At 49.8% G+C, this 23,581-nt stretch overlaps 8 protein-coding genes across 8 annotated transcripts; 2 read left to right on the forward strand and 6 right to left on the reverse strand.

The window, feature by feature from the left end:
• Nucleotides 1-340: 340 nt before the first annotated feature.
• On the reverse strand, nucleotides 341-1,293 carry N7511_002983 (oxidoreductase, short-chain dehydrogenase/reductase family; the record flags this gene model as incomplete). Its single annotated transcript, XM_057125408.1, has 4 exons — nucleotides 341-552; nucleotides 611-762; nucleotides 816-1,016; nucleotides 1,073-1,293. The coding sequence occupies 4 exons, from the start codon at nucleotides 1,291-1,293 to the stop codon at nucleotides 341-343; spliced, it is 786 nt and encodes a 261-aa protein (XP_056987567.1).
• Nucleotides 1,294-3,075: 1,782 nt separating this feature from the next.
• On the reverse strand, nucleotides 3,076-4,836 carry N7511_002984 (cytochrome P450; the record flags this gene model as incomplete). Its single annotated transcript, XM_057125409.1, has 4 exons — nucleotides 3,076-3,248; nucleotides 3,312-3,578; nucleotides 3,637-4,303; nucleotides 4,387-4,836. The coding sequence occupies 4 exons, from the start codon at nucleotides 4,834-4,836 to the stop codon at nucleotides 3,076-3,078; spliced, it is 1,557 nt and encodes a 518-aa protein (XP_056987568.1).
• A 244-nt stretch (nucleotides 4,837-5,080) lies between these two features.
• Nucleotides 5,081-6,886, reverse strand: N7511_002985 (putative serine peptidase, family S28; the record flags this gene model as incomplete). The annotated part of the gene is made up of 3 exons (XM_057125410.1): nucleotides 5,081-6,329; nucleotides 6,380-6,594; nucleotides 6,677-6,886. The coding sequence occupies 3 exons, from the start codon at nucleotides 6,884-6,886 to the stop codon at nucleotides 5,081-5,083; spliced, it is 1,674 nt and encodes a 557-aa protein (XP_056987569.1).
• Nucleotides 6,887-8,704: 1,818 nt separating this feature from the next.
• On the forward strand, nucleotides 8,705-9,687 carry N7511_002986 (SDR family NAD(P)-dependent oxidoreductase; the record flags this gene model as incomplete). Its single annotated transcript, XM_057125411.1, has 4 exons — nucleotides 8,705-8,988; nucleotides 9,051-9,280; nucleotides 9,341-9,442; nucleotides 9,494-9,687. The coding sequence occupies 4 exons, from the start codon at nucleotides 8,705-8,707 to the stop codon at nucleotides 9,685-9,687; spliced, it is 810 nt and encodes a 269-aa protein (XP_056987570.1).
• Nucleotides 9,688-12,645: 2,958 nt separating this feature from the next.
• Nucleotides 12,646-14,776, forward strand: rglA (putative rhamnogalacturonase B; the record flags this gene model as incomplete). The annotated part of the gene is made up of 11 exons (XM_057125412.1): nucleotides 12,646-13,003; nucleotides 13,060-13,181; nucleotides 13,239-13,308; nucleotides 13,365-13,440; nucleotides 13,488-13,539; nucleotides 13,590-13,801; nucleotides 13,855-14,073; nucleotides 14,139-14,385; nucleotides 14,440-14,580; nucleotides 14,632-14,688; nucleotides 14,747-14,776. The coding sequence occupies 11 exons, from the start codon at nucleotides 12,646-12,648 to the stop codon at nucleotides 14,774-14,776; spliced, it is 1,584 nt and encodes a 527-aa protein (XP_056987571.1).
• Nucleotides 14,777-15,015: 239 nt separating this feature from the next.
• Nucleotides 15,016-16,676, reverse strand: N7511_002988 (uncharacterized protein; the record flags this gene model as incomplete). The annotated part of the gene is made up of 2 exons (XM_057125413.1): nucleotides 15,016-16,286; nucleotides 16,337-16,676. Coding segments are annotated over 2 exons (1,611 nt in total), but the record flags the coding sequence as incomplete, so codon positions are not given.
• Nucleotides 16,677-17,567: 891 nt separating this feature from the next.
• Nucleotides 17,568-20,732, reverse strand: N7511_002989 (glycine decarboxylase subunit P; the record flags this gene model as incomplete). The annotated part of the gene is made up of 1 exon (XM_057125414.1): nucleotides 17,568-20,732. The coding sequence occupies one exon, from the start codon at nucleotides 20,730-20,732 to the stop codon at nucleotides 17,568-17,570; it is 3,165 nt and encodes a 1,054-aa protein (XP_056987573.1).
• A 420-nt stretch (nucleotides 20,733-21,152) lies between these two features.
• On the reverse strand, nucleotides 21,153-22,963 carry N7511_002990 (uncharacterized protein; the record flags this gene model as incomplete). Its single annotated transcript, XM_057125415.1, has 8 exons — nucleotides 21,153-21,276; nucleotides 21,334-21,795; nucleotides 21,846-22,063; nucleotides 22,110-22,255; nucleotides 22,303-22,420; nucleotides 22,467-22,595; nucleotides 22,650-22,689; nucleotides 22,752-22,963. 8 exons carry the CDS (start codon nucleotides 22,961-22,963, stop codon nucleotides 21,153-21,155), a joined length of 1,449 nt encoding a protein of 482 aa, XP_056987574.1.
• Between the last annotated feature and the right edge of the window lie 618 nt (nucleotides 22,964-23,581).

Raw genomic sequence — 23,581 nt, forward strand, 5'->3', positions numbered from 1 at the left:
AAATATGACACAGCAGTTGACAGAATGAGGGGAAGATAGTTCAATACCGCCATCAGGTCATGACTACAGTAAGATTCAAATCATCCCGTTTGACTGATGCTTGGCGTAGCGAGATAAACCCTAGAGATGCAAGCTATTAACGCATTCCAACATATGCAGCTCTTGCTGCTGTACAAAATTTATTGTCACGCGTGTTCTCCTACACCATTTCCTTCAAGCGCTCGACCTTCATCTTAATCATTCCTGCCTTTCCTATCGACATGTCCAATCGGCCCACCGAATTGCCCTGAAACTGTCATGAGATCACCGCTTGTACTGCTCTGTGTCTTCTCCCCTCTGCTCAAAAGTTCTTCCGGATCAAGTTGGTCATCCCATTAAAGGCAATTCGTCTCTTATCGAGAAGATCATTAAACTCTTCCGCGGGTCCAGCGGAACCAATGACGATTGTTTCCTTGCCAGCCGCCAGTCCTTCAAATGCAGCCTCAGTAAATTGAGCAACAGGCATGCCCATGCTGCGCCCCTTCTCTTCTCCCATGTAATCATGAAGCTCGGCTAGAATCCAGTTAGTCGAACACTTGTAGAGACCTGAATGACACTTGGTTCAACTTACTTTGCACCACAGGAGGCGATATCTCAATGACCTTAACGTGAGTCTTAGATAGCTGCTCGCGTAAGCATAGTGTGAAGACATTCAACGCCGCCTTAGATGCGCAATAGGCCGGCATGGGGAAAGCAGGCACAATTGCAATATGAGAGCCCGTACTATTCGATATGAGCTTGTCGTCCCGTCAGATTTGGCTTTCAATTATACCCACAAGATGAAACTGGTCGGAGTATCTTTCTTGATCAAGAAAGGCAAGAAGGCATGGGTTAGAGCGACAAAGCTGTTGAAGTTGACGCTCACTTCACTCTGGAACTGATCGAGATCAAACTTGGCCGGGTCGGTCATGTCGTACATGTGCTGGGCACCCGCGTTGAAAAAGACGCAGTCAATGTCGGGCGACTGCTCGATCACCCTGTTTGCTCTGAATCAGTGTGACATTTCCCACATTGAGCCCCGGTAAATCTGTACCTCTCGACGAAGCGGGGAATGGCCTTCAGGTCAGCTATATCAAACACGACTCCACTAGCATTCCCATCGCCGTTCATGCGCACAAATTCATCCAGACGGTCCTGGCGACGACCGACAGCTGTGACTTTGAGACCACTCTCAAGAAGCCGATTGGCCATAGCAAGGCCAATACCGGAAGTTGCCCCGATAAGAAGAACATGTTTGTATTGGAAAGAAGACATGGCTGTGATATGAATTGGGAGTGTAAAAGAAAAGCCGTGAGAAGTAGGCATGAGCAGTCTAGGTATACAACCAAGTCGGACATAAGCGATGCGATAACGCCGATACTATCCTCGTCAACCAATCAGAAGCTCAAATTTCCTTTTTGCGGCCCCTCGGTCGAAATGGTTACCAAACCGGGCTTAGCGTATTTCCCCATACAGTCCAAACGTCACTTGACTTCTACTTCTCCAGGACACCATGGTTTTTCGCGGGCGGCCATCAAAGGCTTGCTCTCGATGTAGGCTTCGGAGATTAAAAGTCAGTCCATCTGACTAACTACATGATCATAGGCTGATCCCGAATAGTGCGATCTCCAACCGGGCTCGTGCGGGTCGTGCCTGCGAGCAAACGAACACTGTCACGGATATCGCGCGGATACCGAGCTTCGCATTCACGATGAGACAGACTTCATTAACCGGAAACTCCGTATGCCACTTCCAAAACCCCTGCAATACGCAATCGAGCTTCAAGCTAGGAGTATCTTCTTCGCACATTATGTATTACCAGGATCAAGGGGTTGGGATTTTCTCATTCAGATTCCCAACTCAGCACCAGCCTATTTGACATCTAGTATTGATGCAGTGTGTCTAGCATTTCTGGCCCATCGGCGCATGTCATCATCCCTGTTCAGTCGCGCCCGTTTGGAATATTCCACCGCTCTTCGAACGATGAATAAGGCGCTTCCGTCTTCGGATATCAGTGCCAAACATTACATGCTGACAAGCTCCATGTGTCTGGATCTATTTGAGAAGATAATCAATACTGGTTCAGGGGGGAACGGGTTTTGGTTAGGGCATATCAATGGCTCACTGGCTCTTGTTCAAGCTTTGGGGTTGAAAAATCTCTCGGATCCTATGTCTTTGCGCCTGTTGGTAAGATTGGTCACAAATTGTACCATTTCTTCGGTGGCGAGTGCCACGGCTATTCCACAGGCACTGCTCGAAATACGATCGCATGTTGAAAAACACTCGGCCATACGCACGGATCCGAAATGGAAACTAACGTGTCTCATGGCGGAGTATGCATTTCTTCGAAGCCAAGTTGCGGAGTCTAAACTGTCATTTGATGATCATGACAGCATGGCCTGCGACCTTGATCTTAAGCTCGTGGAATTGTCTCGAAGTATGCCCGATGGATGGCTACCTGGGATACAGGGACCAACAGATGCTTTCCCTCGAAAAGAGATATATGCAAATCGGCATGTTACACAGGCGTGGAACACAATACGGCTAGTTCGTGTTTTGATTCATGATTTTCTACTACAATGTCGCAAAAGTGACTACGAACAAAAGCTTATCGTCTGGGATAACCTGCAAAACGCAAGTGTCAATACAATTAGGACGATGTCTGATGATATATGCGCGACGATTTCACAATATGCAGATTCATCGTTTCGACAGAACATGGTGTTTGGGATAAATGAAGATTCATCCCAAATCATAAGCTGCTACACACTGTTCTTCCCACTATATGTTGTCGGGAGATCCAAATGGACAGCAGAATATCAACGATCCTGGGCTCTTGAGCAGCTACAGCGCATTGGTCAAACCCAGAATATCCCCAAAGCATTTGAGTTGATACATCTGATCAAAGAATCACCAGAAACAGACCCATGGCATGTATATGCTCAACTTGGGAGTTATGGATTTGCCGCATGATAGAAGCCCCGATATCATCAAAAGCCCACCAGATGTCTATTCATTCTGTTTATTGGTCAAAAGATAGCAAAAAGAACACCAATTTCAAATTCGCTCCGAAGAATACAACCGAATAGGCACGCCTAAATCGTGCATCATAGTAAGATTTGACAACTTGATAGGTTCTGTCCGAGGATGGGGATCCGCATTTTCAAGTGTATCAAAGTGCTGCATCAGACGTACAACTGTATAGCTTGCCTCCGTAAGAGCATATTGTTCTAAGACAGCGTTAGCCACTTTCGATCATTCCGAGGATTGTTGAAAAAACATGATCAACTTACGACCCAGACAAATTCGTGGTCCACCATTGAATGGAAGATACTCCCAGCCATGCTTAGCATTCTCCTCCCAGCGCTCTGGTCGGAATGATGTGGCATCTTTGCCCCACAGATCGGTCCGGCGGTGCATGGCAAAGACATTGTAGGCGACCATTCCACCCTTTTTGATAAACACAGGGGATCGACGGTCTGGCCCGCCACCAACTGGGATTGAGGTATCCTTTGTCGCAACACGAAAGTTCACCGGGACGGGCGGTTGAAGACGAAGAACTAGAAAGTAATTAGTCCCCATAGCCTCAGTACCGTTCTACCACCCTCCGCCACTTACCTTCATTGAGGACATATCGCAAATAAGGGATGTCCTTCAGCTTGGTCTGAGTCATCTCAACCTTGGAACTCTTCCCATCACCAAAGTTCTCAATTATCTCCCGACGCAACCGGTTCCAAACATTAGGATGACGCGCAAGGTAAAAGAAAGTAGAGCTCAACAAAGAAGCAGTCGTGTCCCGACCAGCAAGAAGAATATTCAACATATTATCACGCAACATCTTCGGATCATCGGTCTCCGCAGCCAAAGCCTCCAGGAAGATATACCGACCGTCGACATTCTTTTTGTCGGGATTGCGCTTCGACTCTAGTGCAACATTGACATAATGATCGACGACCTCATGAACCTTCCGGTTCGCCTCGCGGAACTCCTTCGGATTGATAAGCCAGTATAAGCCCTGCGCTCGCGATCGGGAGGCAAGATAATCCTGTGCAGTTCCGAAAGCCTCAGCGAATCCCTGTGCGCTCCCTACCGCGGACTTTTCTAGAACGCCTGATGCCTCAGAGGGCGGAAGCATGCATCCCACCGATTCACCGAAAAGGAAATGCGTCGCAGAATCTAGGGTCAATAGGAAGAACAAGCGCTGAATATCAAAGCTGCTCCTGTCTTTCGGAATTAAATCGATTAAATGCGAGATATGATCGTCCAGCATGGACAGATCGGCGACCTGCATGACTGTCAGCCAAGAATCAACCTTGGACGAGGCTCTTAATTCCCCGAGAAGCCTCCGGAACTTAAAACGTTACTCACTTGATCCCTGGTAAACTGTGGACGCAATAGTCCCCGCGCATGCGACCACCCCGCGCCATCAAGCGTAAAGATCCCATCTCCCAACAGGGGATCGAATTGCTGGTGTCGAGTGCCGAGACAGAAATCTTTAAATTGAGTTGCTAGCACGGCTTTGATGTTCTCGGGCTCGATAGTCGTCGTCAGTGTGCGCGTTAGAAATTGCTGACGGAAAGTGTAGGCGCCATGCACTGCGAACTGGTCGGTGAGATAGTCGATCCAGCGCTTTTCGCGCACAGCCTTGCTGAGTCGCAGGAAGGCTGGAATCCCGAAAAAGGCAGAGTGTCCATTTGGGGGAGGTTCGCAGTTTAGGGCCTTGGATTGTTTATAGTCGTGGTGGAGCTGTGCGAGGAAACGCAGGATCACGAAGCCTGCGTAGATTGCGCCAATCCAGGCGACGGCTGGGCTGAGCATACTTGGATGATTTTAGATCCGACTAAATGAAAGAATCTCAAAAGAAAGTAATTTGGATTAAGTATGTAAAGAATAAAATATGAGAGTTCTCGGTGACCACATTCGCCTCGGTAGAACCACACGTGAGAATCGCGGGATTCGTAGTTCAAAGTGTGCGTTCTTCACACTTCGTGTCAGTCCTCGCTGACACATGCAGACATGGCGTCTGCCGATCCCTCTTGACTGGCCAGTTTACTCGTCCGACTTAATGCTCTGTGGGCTTGAAGCATGGCAGCCACTTTTTCAACGCCTGGTGAAAGTTGTTTCGGGACGGCTTACCCGGCTCAAAGGAAGTGCGGAAATCGAAACAGTGCTCGGCATTGTCCATGATGTATCCAAACAGCGTGTCTTCGTCTGTTTGCACGTTACATGCGGGGATGTCGGTGGTGAAAGCCACGTTCTGTGGGGCGAGGTTGCCTGTCGCAAGAGGGGAGAGTGTGCGCCAGGGGTCGAATTGTCCTCCGCTCCAGTACACGTTGGACGGACGAATTGTCCACCCGCCGGTCTGCTGGTTCATCTCCTTGGCTCGGGGTTGTGGGGGTAGTAGGCCGCTCTTCGCGGCTTCTGGAAATTGTCGGTTGCACACAAACTGCGCATAGTCGAGGGATTGGTATTTGGACAGAAGAGCGTGAGGCCCCTTGTTGATCGTCTGGAAGTATCCCCATTCGTCGCAGTACTGCCATGTCCAACTGATGGTGTCCGGGTCAACGGCTGGAGGGGACAAAATACAAGACAGGTCCTCGCTAGGGTCGAGTTGCTTGCAGTTGGTCTCGAAGTTGAAGTTGATCAGCTGTGTAAATACTGGCCATGAGGCCCACCGTTTGGCCGCATACTCTTTACCACGGAAGCGGGCGAATCCAGTAGGTGGTGCCGGACGTCCGGTGACTCCGTCGGTCTCCATGTGCTCACAGAAGGATCCCAGACCAGCACTGCCACCGGCCAGACCATATGACTGGAAGTATTGGAAGATACCAGTGAGCGCGGCTGTGAAATCACCATGGCTATTGTTTTCAGCGCCATCGCCGAAGAACTGCTTTTTGATGGCCGCCGCAGAACTCTTGTTTCTGGAAAGCTGCTCGTCGATGTATTCCACTGCTGCTTTGATATCCTTGGTGCAGTTGGAGTATCCGTACGCAACAAGTCCAGCATACACCTGATCGAAATAAACGCTCATGTCGATCTTCGCCTGAACTGGGGCGGATGAAGCAAAAGATGCAAAGATACTGTCCGGATACTCATTGCGGGTGAATGCAGAGCGCATGCCGGCGTAGGATCCTCCTACCATGACCCAAGGCTGTGCGTAGGAAGTCAAATCGACATCTTTGAGACTATCGCGAGTAAAGTTCTGCGCGAAGTATGGAATATCCGCTAGGGCCTGGCGATTGTTAAGATACTGGAAGTGCTCCGATGGAGTGTCCTTATTGACGGGGAATGGCAGCGAATCACCATAGTATCTAGTCGGGGTCAGTGAAATGAGGCGATATACGAGCAGAATCCGACGAACCTGTGTTCCCAAACAATACCAACGCCGCCGAACTCTTCAAGCATCTGATAGAAGAACGAAGACGAATTGCCCAGATGGACTTGAGCCGAGCTTTCGGCCGTGGCCTCTCCGACGTCGTAAATAAACACCGGTCCTCCTTCTTTATAATGGTCCGTTGAGGCCCAATATCTGTTCTGGTAGAAACCCACAGAGTGATTGCTATGATCGATGGGAAGCTATGAGATATCAGTACTGATTTTGATGCCCAAACAACCCCGACACGGCCGAACACGATCCAGCTGGATAATCGAAACTTACCGAAACATATTCCGCCTTGACATTCTGATCAAGAGAAGCCCCAGCAACGGCAGCCACGGAAGTCCGCTGCCCAAGCAAAATATCCGGATGGATACCCAACTCAGCAGATAGCTTGATATCTCTCTTAAACTTGGTCGCGCCATGACCCAGACCCATTCCTGCAGCTGTACCAGACAGCGCAGCGAGGGCCACCCACGACCCCCGCATCATAGTCGAAAAACGCATAACGGACAGTGTCACCAGCTCGAGAACGAACCGAACACAATTTGAGAGAGTGTGAGAGTGATCTACATGACTGGGATTCTAGTCCGTATGTACTATATATACGGCCCGGAAAAAGGTCAGCACCTAGTGGTACATGGCACCTTGGCCCGAAAACAATGTGATGAGAACAATATGGTTGCGTTCCCAGACAGGCACCAGTGGATAGCACTGAGAAAGTGGATTCGGGCATTGATCTGGGCATTGGATAATAGCTGTAGAGAGTGGACCACACCTCCATACAATACACCGCACACCTCCGAGACACAATCATTGCGTTCGGTCAATAATTGTTCTCGGGTGACACTGAGGAATACTGTAGTGTGTACTGTCTTGCAGGTTCTGGATTGATTGTTTGTGTCGGATGTAACCTCTACCCGGCAGATACGAGGTGTATTGGCTGGTAGACGACCGACCCCTCGTCGGCTATGCACTGTCTAGCCATATTATAGACACCTACATGCACATTGATCTCTGGTTCAACGTGCATTGCATTAGTGTATCGGACCGCTTCGGGGGGCTATGCGCGGGGCTCACTTAGTAGTGTCGATCTTAGACTCTTTCGGAAGGACTGCGATCGGCCATGCAGGTTGATTCGGTCAAATTGCCATAAGTTACTTACTCACTTTTCAGATCTGGCGCGGGTATGGCATGTTCTCATTGGTGATTTGTGTTTCTGTGTACATATCTCTCCGCTTCAGGAAGGATTAAAAAAGAAACCACGCGAGCCGGGTCGATCCCGCCCGGAACCGGGGCCGTCTTGCCATGCGAGGTCTGCCGGTGGTGCCTTGGCTGGCCATGCATTGCCCGGACTCCGGATAATGGGCGGGGCTTAGTATTGTTGTTGCCCCTGTCTGATTATCTTTTCATTCGTCAATTAGTCAATTAGTCTTCTGCCTACTCGCAGACCCTGAATCTAAAATACCTGGCAGAATAATAGCATTCCTGGGCATTTGCCACGATTCGTGGTGAGAGTGGTGGGCTGGAAACGGTGTTGCCAGATCGCGGAATGTGCAAAAGGCAATCGTGGAATGTCCGCCGGGCACCCGGGAGAACAGTCGGGAAAAAGCGAATTGGCTTTCCAAGGAAAAGGCGACAAAACATGACTTAGGAGAGAATCGGTTTTGTACTTTGAGATTCGGAGTTTTGAAAAGGGAGGAACAGGGTCCTACACTGCTCTATCATCGTTCTGGGATTGTTTCGGGGGTCGATTCCTCGTTTCCCGCGATCTTGGTGGCTCACCTCAATTAACACAGGGGTTTGACTGCGTCTGAAAACCAAAATCTACATGATGCTGTTGTTTTCTAGGCTGTTTGCAATTCCCTCAAACCCCGAACATAACGTTATAGATAGCAAATCCGTTCCAATCCGCATTATCATTTTTCCGGTTCAGTCCCGATCTGGTCAAAACAGGAAATCAGAGCGAGTATTGGTGCTCGGCTCTCTTGCCGTTTATACCAAGCCCCTCCCCCATTTTCCGCTATGTTAATTGACTCCTCGCCCTGAAGTAGCAACCGGACCGATGTTATATTCAGAGATTCTGACGATCGGTGAGATATTCAGTAGGAAATATACCCACACTCATCCCACGATACCGATTTATTGAATGGACTACGTCTCGGCTCAATTTCCAACATGAGTTGCCAACGTATAAAAGGCTTCCTCATGCAGGCGCCGTCTGACAGACATGATACCTTTCAAACCTGACTCTCGCTGCTCCGTTTCTTCAAGTATCACACTCTAGCCGGAAAAGATATCAAGAGAACAATGTCTAGATCAGCCCGCCTACAAGATAAAGTGGCCATCGTGACCGGCGCATCGTCTGGTCTAGGACGAGCCATCGCCATCCGATACTCGCAGGAGGGTGCCAAGCTTGTCTGCGCGGATCTGACGCCAATAGCCCGATCACAGGAAGAATTGGACATCGCAACGCACGATCTGATCACGAAGGAAGGAGGGAAGGCGATATTCGTGCAGACGGATGTCGGGGATGCAGCGCAAATGGAGAACCTGGTTCTGGCCACTGTTAAGGAATACGGAAGACTCGATATGTATGTCCAAGTCTGCGACTGATCATTTGATCGGGTATCTGATCTGAACTGATTATTCACAGCCTCGTCAACAATGCTGGGATAAGCATCGAGGCCCGCAAACCGGCTGTCTTGCATCTCACTGACGAGGAAACTTGGGATACAACAATGCGCGTCAACACAAAGTCTGTATTTCTGGGTTGCAAATTTGGCCTTACACAGATGCTTGCGCAAGCGCCTCATTCGTCCGGAGATCGTGGGTGGATTGTGAATATTTCTTCAATTATGGCTATGATTGGAGGTCCGGAGAACCGTAGGTGTTCCTTATCTATTGGAGTTTTGTTGAGATCATGTCACTGATGTTTTTGGTTAGCATCATACTGTGCATCCAAGGGTGCAGTGAGCAATCTCACAAGGCAGATGGCTTTGGATTATGCGCCTTACAATATTCATATCAATGCGCTCTGTCCTGGTTGTGAGATATGCTCTCTATGTTTTACTCTGCTCAATACTGACAGATATGCAGATACACAAACTGCTATCTTCAAGGAGACTACTACTAATTTGACTCCATGGGAAGATCTCCGACGTCGGCATCCTCTTAAGGGGCCGGGGATGCCGGAAGATATTGCTAAGATGGCTGTTGTGCTGGCTAGTGATGATGCTAATTGGGTTACTGGTATATGTCTCCCAGTGGATGGTGGGTATACTGCTCGTTGAGCAGGTGTAGCGTCATTTTGAATGTGCCAGTATGAACCAGGGCAACTAGTTCTAGATCCAAACCTTGGCTTAGTATTTCAATTTATAACATGAGGGATCCGAAAGTAGCAAGTAAGAAAGCCAGATACAAATAGTTCAGGAATTGCAGATTCTGGTGAAGTTAGCTCCTTGGTATTCTTTCTACCCGACCAAGCAAACCTCTGAGCCCATTCCCAATCAAAAGCGAAGCCATATATATGTTCTTCTAGTTGACAGCGAGATAAATAGCGTATGGACAATAACTCCGTCTTATGTCTGCTAAAGCTTCATTGCCCAAGTACACCTGTGCAATCTCATATTGTCCAGGGATAACAGCCTGATGAAGAGGCAGCTCTTAGTTTGTTTTCGTCGATTGTGCTTTAGGCCAAGAGAAGCTGCCAAGAAGCTGCGCAAGTGATCGGTATCAAGCATGGAAACGTTCTGAGCGCTAATATTCTCTCGGCCTTGGCCGAAATCACCCAACAAACAGATAAAATTGAATTTAAGAATTCCAAGGCTTGGACAAGCCTTTTCCTAGGTAACATTTTATTGAGAAACTCAGTATTACGGGGGTTGATATTGAGCCCTCTTTCGGGTAGTTACTGGGGTGTAGCACAATGAAATATCCCCGCCCAGATTTGCAAGATTTTCAGACCTACCGGAGCGATTTTCTTTGTTAAGACGTCACCCAGAGAAGTCTGTCAATGTTCTACCAATGGCAGTCCCCAGTTCCACGCGGATCAATATTCGGTCGGGAATCGCTAGATTGCTACCGTCAAACCTGAAGCTGTAAACGTACCTCAATAAACAACTCTCCTCAGTTCAATAAGAAATCCCTACTTTTTGTCTACGTCATGTCGCCAAATTTGCCTCCCGTTTGAAATATAAGTAATAAGAAGTCTCGCTGCTGGTGAGAAACACAGAAGCGACACCAAAGCCCTCCGCCCACAATGAAGTCATTCCAACTATCTTTCCAAATCGGTGCCCTTCTCGCAATTTGCGCCAGGGCGTTGGCTGGATCTCCTGATTTTCCAAACAGCTGTGCCGCTGGTACACAACCCATTGTCCCCGGCACTAAGTGTGAAAATGGCGAATGGCAGAAGATTTGATCTCTCTCTCTACAATGAGATGACTATTTCGGTCTCAAAATATAAGATTTAATATAGAGACTGTTAATGATCAAAGCTAATCATACTGATAGCCTTCATTCTGATGAGATGAGACTATCTTTTTGACTTCAGATACTTGTGAGAAGGGGCTCTTTGTTTTCATTGTCGTTTTGGGTCTTCTCTCAAAAGATGTTTGAAGTACCTTCTATTGCAATGAATATATGTTTTTTTTTACTTCACTTTGGTGTTTTACTATCACTTACTTGGTGGTCACAATCCCGTGACAGGTGATCTCCGCGAGGAAGTTCGTGGGCTGTCTATAACAAAATACCGCAAAATAATTTCTTCTAATGAAATATATAAGTCATTAATAATGATAGTGTAGATACACTGGACTGATTCAAAGTCTAATTTAGTATACTAATATACGAGGTAGACATATTTATTCTACTATAAGCACGTACAATGGCTGGGGTTCATTTGCGGCAATATCCACCCCTATAAGTTAAAGCGATATTAACCCAGGAACGGGAACAAAACTGGCATGCTTATAAAGATGGGAGGATTCTAGATGAGAATAGATTGCGTGATATCTTTGCGATAAAGCTGAAAAAGTCTTGTCCAAGCCCTGAGTGCGCCACCAGAAATGCGCTAGCTGTTGTTTTTGGCATTTTGCATCATATCACACTATTATTATGCTTACAACTCTCGCAATTTATGCCTTCCAAATTAAACAAAACGTGCTCGAAAGAGCCAAGTGCGGCGGCATATCGACAGCTCAGACCGAGAACGCCCCTGGGGAATAGAGAGCAGCGACATTCGTAACAGCAGCATTTGTTGTATGAAGTTTGATGATCTGATTCCAGCCAAATGGAGGTTTCTTCTTCTCGTGACGAGGACTTCTGGAACTGGAATACCCCGATAATGTACGGATGACCAAGCACAGACTAGGCGCCGCGTCCGAAGCTAGCTGTCAGATTTGGAGATAATTTGGCACTAATGGGAACATTCAGTTGTGGATACCAGCTACGTTGGAGTATGAAACAGTAGACTATGAATGAGCTATTTGACCTTCGGAATCGGGCTATCCTGGTATAATGGACTGCATATTGGCATACCAGAAATGAAACAGGGCGTGAAGGATTTGACACGGTCAGACTTCCACATCTATCCCCAATCATGTATCTGCACGGAAAATGACCATTTTATTTCTATTGGACTCTGATCTTATCAAGAGCGACCAAGGCGGAAGAGGGCCGAGACTTCGGGGGAGAAGGACCCGAAATGGAAATCAGGTGTTTGAAGTTAGGGGTTAGAAGGGGGATCTCATCCCGAAGCTCAGCTTCACTAGCAACAAAGACGTCTCATGTTTGTCCTATCACACCGCTGACAGGAGCTCCGTGTTGTTGAAACAATCACTCCCCACACGGGATTGGCAGGGTCTTGGCAACCCTAGGCGAGGTGGAGCTCCGGCAGTCCCCAAGGGAGCTGCAAGATGATGGTGATGATGGTGATGACCATGTACTCAATGACGAAGAAAGGTAATATTTCCGTCGATTCTTCAAGTGTTCCGTTCCTGATGGGGAAATCATGCGGAATGAAGTCAGAGGCGCTGCCGAGATTGGTGGAACTATGGCTGAATGCACGGTGTCTGGGGAAAAATATGCAGGAACGGAGGGCTAATAGCTGCCAAATCTCCACCTTTCAGAAGACATGGTTTTAGTTTGAATGATGAGAATTCTCCGGTGGTATAAGTGTATGTCCCCCTAATCCTGTGTTAGGGTTTTTTGTTCTTCGGGTAAATCTCTTGCGTTACGAAACATCATTCAAGATGCTATTCAGATCTGCAGCTTTTGCTTCAGTGGCCCTTCTGGCTCAGCAAGCGTATGCTGCTTTCGGAATTACTACTAGCTCCTCCGCCTATGTTATCGATGCTGGTTCAGCCAACGCTCTCAAGTTTACTGTGAGTCGGACAAGCTGTGACATTACGTCGATCAACTACTATGGCTCTGAGCTGCAGTACCAGTCTACTGGGTCTCACATTGGATCGGGTCTTGGTAGTGCAACTGTTACTGCGGAGACTATTGGTGATTATATCAAGGTGACATGTTCGACCGACACCTTGATCCACTACTATGTTGTTCATAGCGGAGATTCTATCATCCACATGGCAACATACACTACCGCAGGTTAGTTTTTCTTTCATGTTGATTTTGCTTATAGAAATTATACTAAAGATCACCAGAGCCGGCAATCGGAGAACTGCGGTATATCGCCCGTCTGAACGCGGATCTGCTTCCGAACGAAGAGCCCTTCGGTGTCGTATCCAACATCGCAGATGGTACTGCTATCGAGGGATCCGATGTGGTAAGTAGCTTTGGAGCAATACTCAATCAAGTGAAAAGCTCAACTGACGCAATACAGTACCTGGTTGACGGCCAAACTCGAAGCAAGTTCTACTCCAGCCAGCGTTTCATCGATGATAACATACACTGTAAGATGAAATTCGACTCTATACACTGTGGTACCTGCTTATACTTATATTCTCAGGTGTTTCTGGAAGCGCTCACCGCGTCTGCATGATCCTGAACCAATACGAGACCTCTGCTGGAGGACCTTTCCATCGGTATGTCCCTACATCATGGTTGATCGAACCACATTAATATTTTCTAGTGACATCAACACCAACAATGTCGGCTCATACACCGGTCTTTACTGGTACATGGTACGTCAATTTAGATTTCACTAGCAAGGCTCAAGTACTTACTCTCTCAGAACTCCGGACACGTTCAAACCGAGAGCTACCGCCAGGGTCTGCACGGCCCCTACTCGATGTACTTCAGTCGCAGTGGCACTCCCAGTTCCACCCTTGACACTTCCTTCTTCGCCGATCTCAGCATTCAGGGATACGTTGCCACTTCTGGAAGAGGTTATGTCAAGGGTACTGCTTCTGGTAGCTCCTCCTCTTTCGAATCTGTCATCCATTGGTGAGTGACATTGATGTCTTATCACACACAGCAAAGATTTAACGTAGGAACAGGTACAACTCCGCCGCCCAGTACTGGACCAAAGCTTCCTCAGGAAGCTTCACCTCTCCAGCCATGAAGCCCGGCACTTACACCATGGTCTACTACCAGGGCGAATATGTTGTCGCGACCTCGTCCGTTACAGTGACTGCTGGATCAACGACCTCCAAGAGTATCTCCGGCTCTGTCACGACAGGAACAACTATCTTCAAGATTGGAGATTGGGATGGACAGTACGTACTTTTCGTATACATGACACGCTCTCACAAACACGATCACTAACTTAATACTTTCACAGACCAACCGGTTTCCTCAACGCCGCCAACCAACTCCGCATGCATCCCTCCGACACGCGCATGTCTTCCTGGACTCCAGGTACTTACACAGTTGGCAGCTCATCAGTCTCTTCATTCCCAATGGCTTTGTTCAAGTCTGTCAACTCGCCCTTGACTATTAAGTTCACAGCGACGTCTTCGCAAACTGGTGCTGCGACACTGAGAATTGGAACCACACTCGCTTTCGCAGGTGGTCGGCCTCAGGCTACAGTAAGTCACAAGTGGCATCATTCTCTCTTAAGGACATTTTCTGACTTCTCAAAGATCAACAGCTACACAGGACCTAGCCCGGCGGCTCCGACTGACCTCAATTCTCGTGGTGTCACTCGTGGCGCTTACCGGGGTTACGGTAATGTGTATGATGTTTCCATTCCCTCAGGCACTATTGTTGCAGGAACGAACACTGTAAGTGGATTTGAATCATCTATGTTGGGATTCAGATACTAATGGACTTAGATTACTATCAGTGTCATTTCGGGCAGCTCTGGAGATACTTATCTCAGCCCTAACTTTGTGAGTTTCCCTTACCAAACTTCCGCTTTGGTTTGCAAGATACTTATAGGTTATCTAGATCTTCGATTGTGTTGAGCTGTTCCAGTAAGCTCTCATTTTCTATCGCTCACTGCATGTGAGCTAGCGTGGTGGCCCATAAGGCTGGCTTTATGTACTCATCACACAGTTGCCAATAGTTATAAAACGTTAATCAGAAATTATCTCAAGTATAAAATATATCTCCAAGGCAGCTCGCGAGCGCCCCAAAACATGTACAAAGCGTAAATAAATATATGCATCAAACACAGAAGACCATAGTCTCAAAACTGCAAAATCAACGAGCCCAAATCACCCCCTGGTGTGAACCAACCGTCCAGCAACCCAAACAGCCTTCACATTGCGATCATCACCACCCCAAACCCACTTCTGAACCTTCTCCTCCCAGGTCTCCGTACCAAACAAGTTAACATTACCCACAGGCCCAGATCCCACAAGATCAACCAATCCATCCCCACACTCCCCATCCAAAGGACTCCGCTCAAACCCCTGCACACCCCCCAGCTGAATCAACTGCACATCCCACAACATGCCCAAATCAAAGCCCCCAATATCCCCCGCCATATCAACAACCGCAGCACCACCCCGCGTAGCGAGATACAAACTCTCCGGAACAGAAAGTTTCACCCGAGCAGCCTCATCCCCATCCTTCCCAAAAGACTCCGTATGTCCCAACAACCTAGAAGCAAGACACGCCTGTCGCGCCGCTTCCAGAATACTAGGACTATACCCGCCACTCACATCCGTGCCCAGCCCAACCGTAATCCCCAGGTCCAGGAACGACCGCACAGGCGCAATGCCCGACCCAAGCGCCGAGTTCGAAGCCGGACAGTGCGAAATCTTCGCATCGCGCTTCGCAATGAGCGCCTTCTCCGCAGCCGACAAATGCACCGCATGAGCGAGAATCGTCCGCGGCGTCAGCAAATCGTACTTATCATAGACAGCCGTGTAACTCCCCGCTTCGGGGAACAGGTCGTTGACCAGGGCGACTTCGTTTGTGTTTTCGGCGATGTGCGTCTGGATGTGCAGAGGTGGGGTGTGTGATGCGGCCAGTTGGCCCAGGGCTTCGAGGGAGGGTCTTGTGCAGGAGGGCGCGAAGCGCGGTGTGATAATGGGGTTGATGAGCGAGCCGGTTGGGTCTATGGAGGTTATGTGTGCTATTGTGGCTTTTGTGGCGGAGAGAGAGTCTTCGGCTGAGGCGTCGCGGTAGTATGTGGGACAAAAGTCTGGGTTGTCCATGCAGACTCGGCCTATGAAGGCTCTTTGGCCGTGTTTCTTGCATAGGCTGGCGAGAGCGTTCGTTGCTGGGATGTGGATTGTTGCGAAGTAGGAGGCGCAGGTTGTGCCGTGCGCGAGCGTGCGCGCTATTACTTGGTTGTAGATTGTTTGGGCTGGGATGGGGGTTTCAGATGCTTTGGTTGAGAGCTGGTGGCCTGTCTTTCCGTCGGGCTGTGTGCCAAATCCGGATTCCATGGGGAATGTGTAGGTCTCTAGCCAGTCTAGGAGAGTTGAGGAACCGAAGAGGCCTGCGTTTGGGTATTGGGGGGCGTGGATATGTGTGTCTGTTTTGTTAGTTGTCTGTTGTTTGATTGATGCTGGGGCATATCCATACCAATAAATCCAGGGAAGAAGAACTCGTTCTTCTCCTCGCTGGCCGTAACAAGCTTGACTTTCACCTTTGATTCTTGGCCGTTGAGATCGGAATCAACATCCACCCATCCATTTTGGGTCATCAAATTGGCAAAGGCCGTGTCATCATGGGCCTGCCAGTCCCAACCCTTGATACGGCCATCCGCCGCAGATACCCATAGAGCACCCTGACTGCGAATCAGCTCCGGCTTGGCCTTGTCAGAGCCAGTATCAGACAAACGAGGTAATTGAATAAATGTGCCGCGGTAGACTGTCAGACTAAAGGATGTATCTGTAATAGAACCCATCTCGATACAGGAATCTGCTGTATATGCAGGTGCGCAATATAACAATATCGAAAGCAACAGCGATGTATCAGCGCGGAGGTGTAATCAAAATCTAGCAGTATAAAACCGAAGACGATATAAAGTCTATCTCAAGAAAGACAGCGCTGATCAGTCTCCACAATGCAAGCCTCGCGAGTCGGAATCCAAGTCGAAGGTGAACACCGAGGATCAAAATGTTGACAAGAGGGAAAGTAGTCTAATATACCCTCTCCTAGAGATCTGTCCTCGCAACCACCTACCAAAGTAATCCAAAGCCAAGTTCGTGATGGTATGTTTCAAGGTTACCCCTTCTAAATCCGATGTATTCTGAGTAGGGTGCAGCCGCCGTAATTGAACTCTGAGAAAAGCGGCTGAGTTGACAGGGTCGTCCGCATGAATGGGGGAATGTTGGGCCTTTGGCGGGGCGGGGATCGGCTGTCTCCGGCTTGTATGAGTATTTACTGTATTTTTCGATTACCTAACAGCAGTATTGCTGTAACAGGGTGTGTAACTTTGTAGAGAGAGTATTGTACTGTAAGAGGGGCATTGATAAGCTGATAAGCTGATAAGGGGCGGGGTTGCCGGGTTTTGCCGACTTCGGGTGTTTACGATTTGGTTGACTAGCACGAAGTTACTACGAAGTTATAAGTTAATAATGAGGAAGTAATCAATGTTATATTGTATTATGCCCGCTGGACGATCATGTTGAATCAATCCAAGCTGAAAGAGTAATCTTTTTGAACGTCATCATCGTAGCCAAAAGAAAAAAATGTTGAATGTATACACAAGAAGAGCGGGAACCGATCCCTAGAAAACAAAGCCAAGAGCCAAAAGCAAGCAACCAACGCAACATGGGTATCATAGATCATCGTCTAGATCGATCTTGGTCTATTCGCTATCCTCGACAGGACCGCAAGTGCAGAACAAGTTCTGGTCACCGAAGGCGTCGTCGACACGGGTGACGGTGGGCCAGAACTTCTTCTCAAGCAGGTAAGGCACCGGGTACGCGGCCTTCTCACGGGTGTAGGGACGCTCCCACGCGGTGGTGAGGAGGTCACGCTGAGTGTGAGGGGACAGCTTGAGAACATTACCCTCGCGAGGCTGCTCGCCGGCTTCGACCTGGGCGATTTCCTGACGGATGGAAATCAGGGCGTCGCAGAAGCGGTCAAGCTCAGCCTTGCTCTCGGACTCAGTGGGCTCGATCATCAGAGTGTTGGACACGGGCCAGGACATGGTAGGCGCGTGGAAGCCGTAGTCCTGGAGACGCTTGGCGATGTCGATGGCTTCGATACCGCAGGTCTCCTTGAAGCCACGGACGTCGAGGATGAACTCGTGGGCGCAGCGGCCGTGGTCATTGGTGTAAAGGATTGGGAAGTGGGGCTTGAGGCGGGAGAGGATGTAGTTGGCGTTCAAGAGGGTGATCTTGGTGGCGTGGGTCAAGCCGCGGTCGCCCATCATGTTGATGTAGTTGAAGGTGATGGGAAGGATACTGGCGCTACCCCAAGGGGCGGCACTGATGGGTGGGGAAGAGGATTCACCACGCTTGGACTGCAGGTACTCGCTGGTAGGGTGGGAAGGAAGGTAAGGGCTCAGGTGAGCGGCAACACCAATGGGGCCGACACCGGGACCACCACCACCATGGGGGATACAGAAGGTCTTGTGCAGGTTCAGGTGGCACACGTCGGCACCAATCTCACCGGGGGAGCAAAGACCAATCTGGGCGTTCATGTTGGCGCCATCCATGTAGACTTGACCACCGTACTGGTGAACCAGACGGCAGGCCTCCTTGGCACCGGGCTCGAAGACACCGAAAGTGCTGGGGTAGGTGATCATGAACGCGGCAAGCTCATCCTGGTGCTTCTCACACTTGGCCTTAAGGTCCTCGAGATCGAGATTACCGGTCTTGGTGTCACACTTGACAGTGACAACGCGCATACCGGCCATAGCGGCACTGGCAGGGTTGGTGCCATGAGCAGACACAGGAATCAAGCACAGCTTGCGCTTGGAATCACCCTTGCCCTCGAAATACTTCTTGATGACACGGAGACCGGCGAACTCACCCTGGGCACCAGAGTTAGGCTGAACAGTAACATCAGCCATGCCGGTGATGTCGGCGAGCTGCTGCTCGAGGTCATCGATCATGTTTGTGTAGCCCTTGGCCTTGTCAGCAGGCATGAAGGGGTGGATCTGGGAGAACTCGGGCCAGGAGATGGGGAGCATTTCCGAGGTAGCGTTGAGCTTCATAGTGCAGGATCCGAGAGGAATCATAGAGTGGGCCAGAGACAGATCCTTCGACTCAAGGTGGTGGATGTATCGGAGCATCTCAGTCTCGGAGTGATGGGTGTTGAAGACGGGGTGGGTCATGTAGGTGGAAGTACGCTCAAGGTTGGCAGGAATGGGAGTAACACCAAGGTGGCCATCAACCTCAACGGGGGAGACCGACTTGTGTGCGGCGAAGACATCCAAGATTCCCTTGACCTCATCACGGCCAACAGTCTCGTCCAGAGAGAGACCAACCTTGCTACCACCGAGGCGGCGGAGGAACACGTTGCTAGCCTTGGCCTCGGCCATAATAGCATCAGCCTCAGCAGCACTGGGCAACTCAATGGCGAGAGTATCGAAAACGACACCACCGTCACCGTTGGTGCCAACAGGAACGTTGTAGCCAAGACCAACGAGCTTCTCGCGGAGAAGAGTAGTCATGGACATGATGCGCTCGGCAATAGACTTCAGACCAACAGGGCCGTGGTAGATAGCATACATGGCAGTCATGTTAGCAAGCAAAGCCTGGGCAGTGCAAATGTTGCTGGTAGCCTTCTCGCGACGGATGTGCTGCTCACGAGTCTGAAGAGCTAGACGCAGAGCGCGGTTGCCAAGACGGTCCTTAGACACACCAACAACACGACCAGGGACCTTGCGCTTGTACTTGTCAGCGCAAGCGAAGAAAGCAGCGTGAGGACCGCCGAAGCCCATGGGAACACCCAGACGCTGAGCACTACCGAAGGCGATATCGGCACCAAATTCACCGGGGGCCTTAAGCACAGTCAAAGCAAGCAAGTCAGTAGCCACGCTGAAGGTACCACCCTGGCCGTGAATGGAGTCACTCAGGGACTGGAAATCGTAGATACCACCCTCGGTATCGGGGTACTGAGCAAGGACACCAATCAAGTGGTCCTTCTGGTCCTTGACGAGCTGGAAGTCATTCGCCAAGATATCACCAATAACCAAGTTGATCCCGAATCCCTCGGCGCGGGACTGCATCACAGCAATAGTCTGGGGGTGGCAGCGGTGGGAGATAACGAAAGACTTGTTGGCCTTCTTCTGCTTGGAGGCGGGCATAGTGGCAAAGGACATGGTCATGGCCTCGGCGGCGGCGGTGGCCTCGTCCAGAACGGAGGCATTGGCGAAAGGCAAACCAGTCAGATCAGCAGTGAGAGTCTGGAAGTTCAACAATGACTCCAGACGACCCTGACTGATCTCAGGCTGGTAGGGTGTGTAGCTGGTATACCAGGCGGGGTTCTCGAGCACATTGCGCTGAATGACGGGGGGAACAATTGTGGGGTAGTAACCGGTTCCGATGTAGGTCTTGCCAGAGATATCAATCTGTTCGCGGTACTTGTTCAAAAGCTTCAGCATGTCGGTCTCGCCGAGGCCGCCCTGCACGCTAGAGCGGTATAGATTGATATCGGCATTGGGCTCGGAGAGCTCGAGGTTCTTCTTTGAGAGGATATCCTCGGGCAGGACCTGCTTCACGAACTCGTCCAAAGTTGCGACTGGGGGATCCAGCACTGCCAACATCTGCCCGGCGGCTTCTGGGGAAGGACCAATGTGTCGGCGAGGGAAGGTATCGAGAGGTTGGAAAACATCCTGGGGGTGAGGGTCACCGTGATCGGCAATGGTGCTGTTGTACACGCCACGGGGGTAAGAGCTGTGAACACCCCGTCGCTGCAGGTTCAATGGAGAAATTGAAGCTCTGGCAATGGAGGGCATGCGAACACGCGATCGCAGCGCAAGCTGGCGGGTGCCGCGAAGGGCAAAGAGGGATGCCGCCATACTTCAGATACTAGAGCAGGCACTCAACACATCCAATTGCTGAGAGGAGAGGGAGGATAGCAGAATAGCAGGATAGAAAAGAAGAAAAGAAGCAAAGAAGTACAGAAGCCAAAATTAATACTTATCACCTGTGACTTGCCCTTGCCGACGGGCAACTGTCGGGAAACGGAGGGCCTTGATAACCGCTGCTTATCGGACCAATCAGCATCCTTTTCCCCCTTCATCGCCCCTCGACTCCACCAATTCTCCACTGCTTTGCGGAGGGGAGCTCCGAGTTTCCCGACGGGAAACTTATCGAAAGTGGGCTATAACCCACCGAGGGGAAGCAGGGGAAGCTCCGGTCGAGCTTCCGATGTTCAGAGTGGATAATGAAAGATCCGATTGAAGTTGCCATTGACATTGCTATCTGGACTATATGACTCAAATGGTATACCGGAACTGAGCATCGCCCTCGATTTCCCGCTCTCCCCGATCCGCCTGCTTGTTACACCGCTTGAACCACAAACTCAACGCAATAACCAAAATGATGATCAGAATGTTACACCTGCAGAAACATCAGTATCCAGTTTGAGACCAAACCGAGGAGAACTTGAATACATACGCGATAGCGGCATACATTCCGGGCCGATAACCGGGCGCGTCCTGTTCACGGAAAACCAAACTACTCACGATTCCACCAAGACCGCCAAATCCAACAAGAGTAGCGCTGGAGAAGGCACGAGTCCATTGGCCACGCACATTGTTCGCCTGGTAGGCCATACAAGCGGGGATGTTGGCATTGGCGCCGGCGACAGTGAAGAAAACGCCCACATAGCGTGTCGCGTCACTCTTGGCGAAGCCCATCATCGGTAATCCAATGATGGCGAGCAAGGCATTGAAGATCAAGATCGGTCCGCGCATGTGGTATTTATCGCCGACCCAGGCTGTGCCGTACATGACGATTCCTGCGAAGCCGTAGGGCGGTGCGACGAGACATTGCGATTGGCCGACGCCGTAGCCCATACCGAGGCGGAGGATGATTGGGAGGAAATAGGCGATTGCGTAGGTCACCGTTGTGAGGCAGCTGATTCTTGTTAGAGTGTTACATGGACCGCGGGAGGGCATTGTGCTTACAAGAAGATCATCGCAAAGCCCCAGATCTTGATGTCCAATGCAGGCTTCAGGAATTTCTTCAAGGAGAATGCTTCAAGGTGACCATCGTTACGGTCGTTGTTGATGCGGCGGACGATGAACTGGCATTCACGCTCGCTCAGGAATCGCCAAGATTTGTGTGCGCGGTCTGGGAAATCGACGAGGAAGAAGAAGCATAAGATGCCGATGGCACCGGTGATCTGCTCTGTCAGTACAAACGTTCAATTGATATCGCGGAGTACGCACCACGCCTTCGAGGATGAAGATCCAACGCCAGCCAGTTAGGCCATGCTTTCCATTTAACTGCATGAGACCAAAGGCGAGGATTCCTGCCAGGGCCGAGGCAACACATCCAATGAGATAGAAAACGGAGAATCGCTTTTGGACGTCATCTTGGAGTGGTCAGCTATCGCTCAGTGATCATACGCGTTGACCTTACATCGGGTATACCAGCATGACAGCAGATAGACACAGCCAGGGAAATAGCCTGCCTCCAGGACACCCAAAAGCACACGTGTGCCGACCAATTGCCCCCAATCCTTGACGAATCCCATTCCCTAACCCAGTCAGCGGAGTAACAATATGTCCGGTCAAGAGACATACTATCATAATAGCAGCCCAGCAAATAATAATCGATGACAAGAACATAGTCGGGCCCAACTTGCGAATGATAATAGTCATCGGCGGCTGAAAGATGATATAGGGCACAAAGAACATCAACACGATGATAGACTGGAATCAATCAGCATCAATCATCCCAAAACACAATTTGGAGTATGAACATACATATCGCTGTCCAATATCCAACCTCAATTCCTCTTTCAATCTGTCAAACCGTCAACCACTGACCGCCAACAATCACCACTGAAGATGCAGAGGGAAGCCTACCCAGCGACAGCAGCCATACTCAGATTAGTCCGATCCATCAGCGAAATACAATAAGCCAACCCAGTCATAGTAACAAGTCTCAAATCCACGCGCCGAATAATCTTCTTCTGCTCCTCGGGCGTGAATTCCTCATCATCCTCAGAAGGCGGACTCTTACCCGCGATATCCTCGATATTATCAACAGTAGGAGGTTTATCGTCGAAGGAAGCCATATTTCCCACAAGCACACAAAGCGTCAAGTCAAATCAGTTGAAAACGAATCAATTCCTGCGATCACAATCAAAGTCCGGGGAACGTTATCCCAAATACCAAAGTATGAACTTATGAGACTGTAGTATAGAAAAAAACAAGAGAGCAACAAACAGGCACACCGACCATCTTATCTACAATCCTCCAGTCCCACAACACATACCAAACCTATCACAAAGTTCACCTACCCCGGATCTCCACAAGACACCAACCTACATCCCACCCAGTCACAAAGACCATCGCCAAATAACCCCCCATGAATCCCGCCCAGCCAACGCCATCCATTCCAGATCCGGAACCAGAATAGAATAGCCGACAGGGGGCCTCGGGACAAGACAATTGCCTGCAGTATAGTGCGTACGAAACAGCAGCGGAAGGGGGGTTGACGGAGGAGTTGGCAGTAGAGTCAGCGCGTAATAGAGCAATGTTGCCCGAAACAAAGGAGGGGGCTTGGGTTCCACTTTTTGCTGGCTCTACGAGTTAGATGTCTGCTGGGAGGAAAGTTGGAGGCTGCTTTTGGTGGTTTGGATGAGAATCCGGGGGCGTGAGGGTTTAGATGCGGGGGTGACCTACTTGGCGGG

This window comes from Penicillium nucicola, assembly GCF_028828085.1.
Source record: "Penicillium nucicola strain IBT 29836 chromosome Unknown utg000002l, whole genome shotgun sequence".
Lineage (NCBI taxonomy): Eukaryota > Fungi > Ascomycota > Eurotiomycetes > Eurotiales > Aspergillaceae > Penicillium > Penicillium nucicola.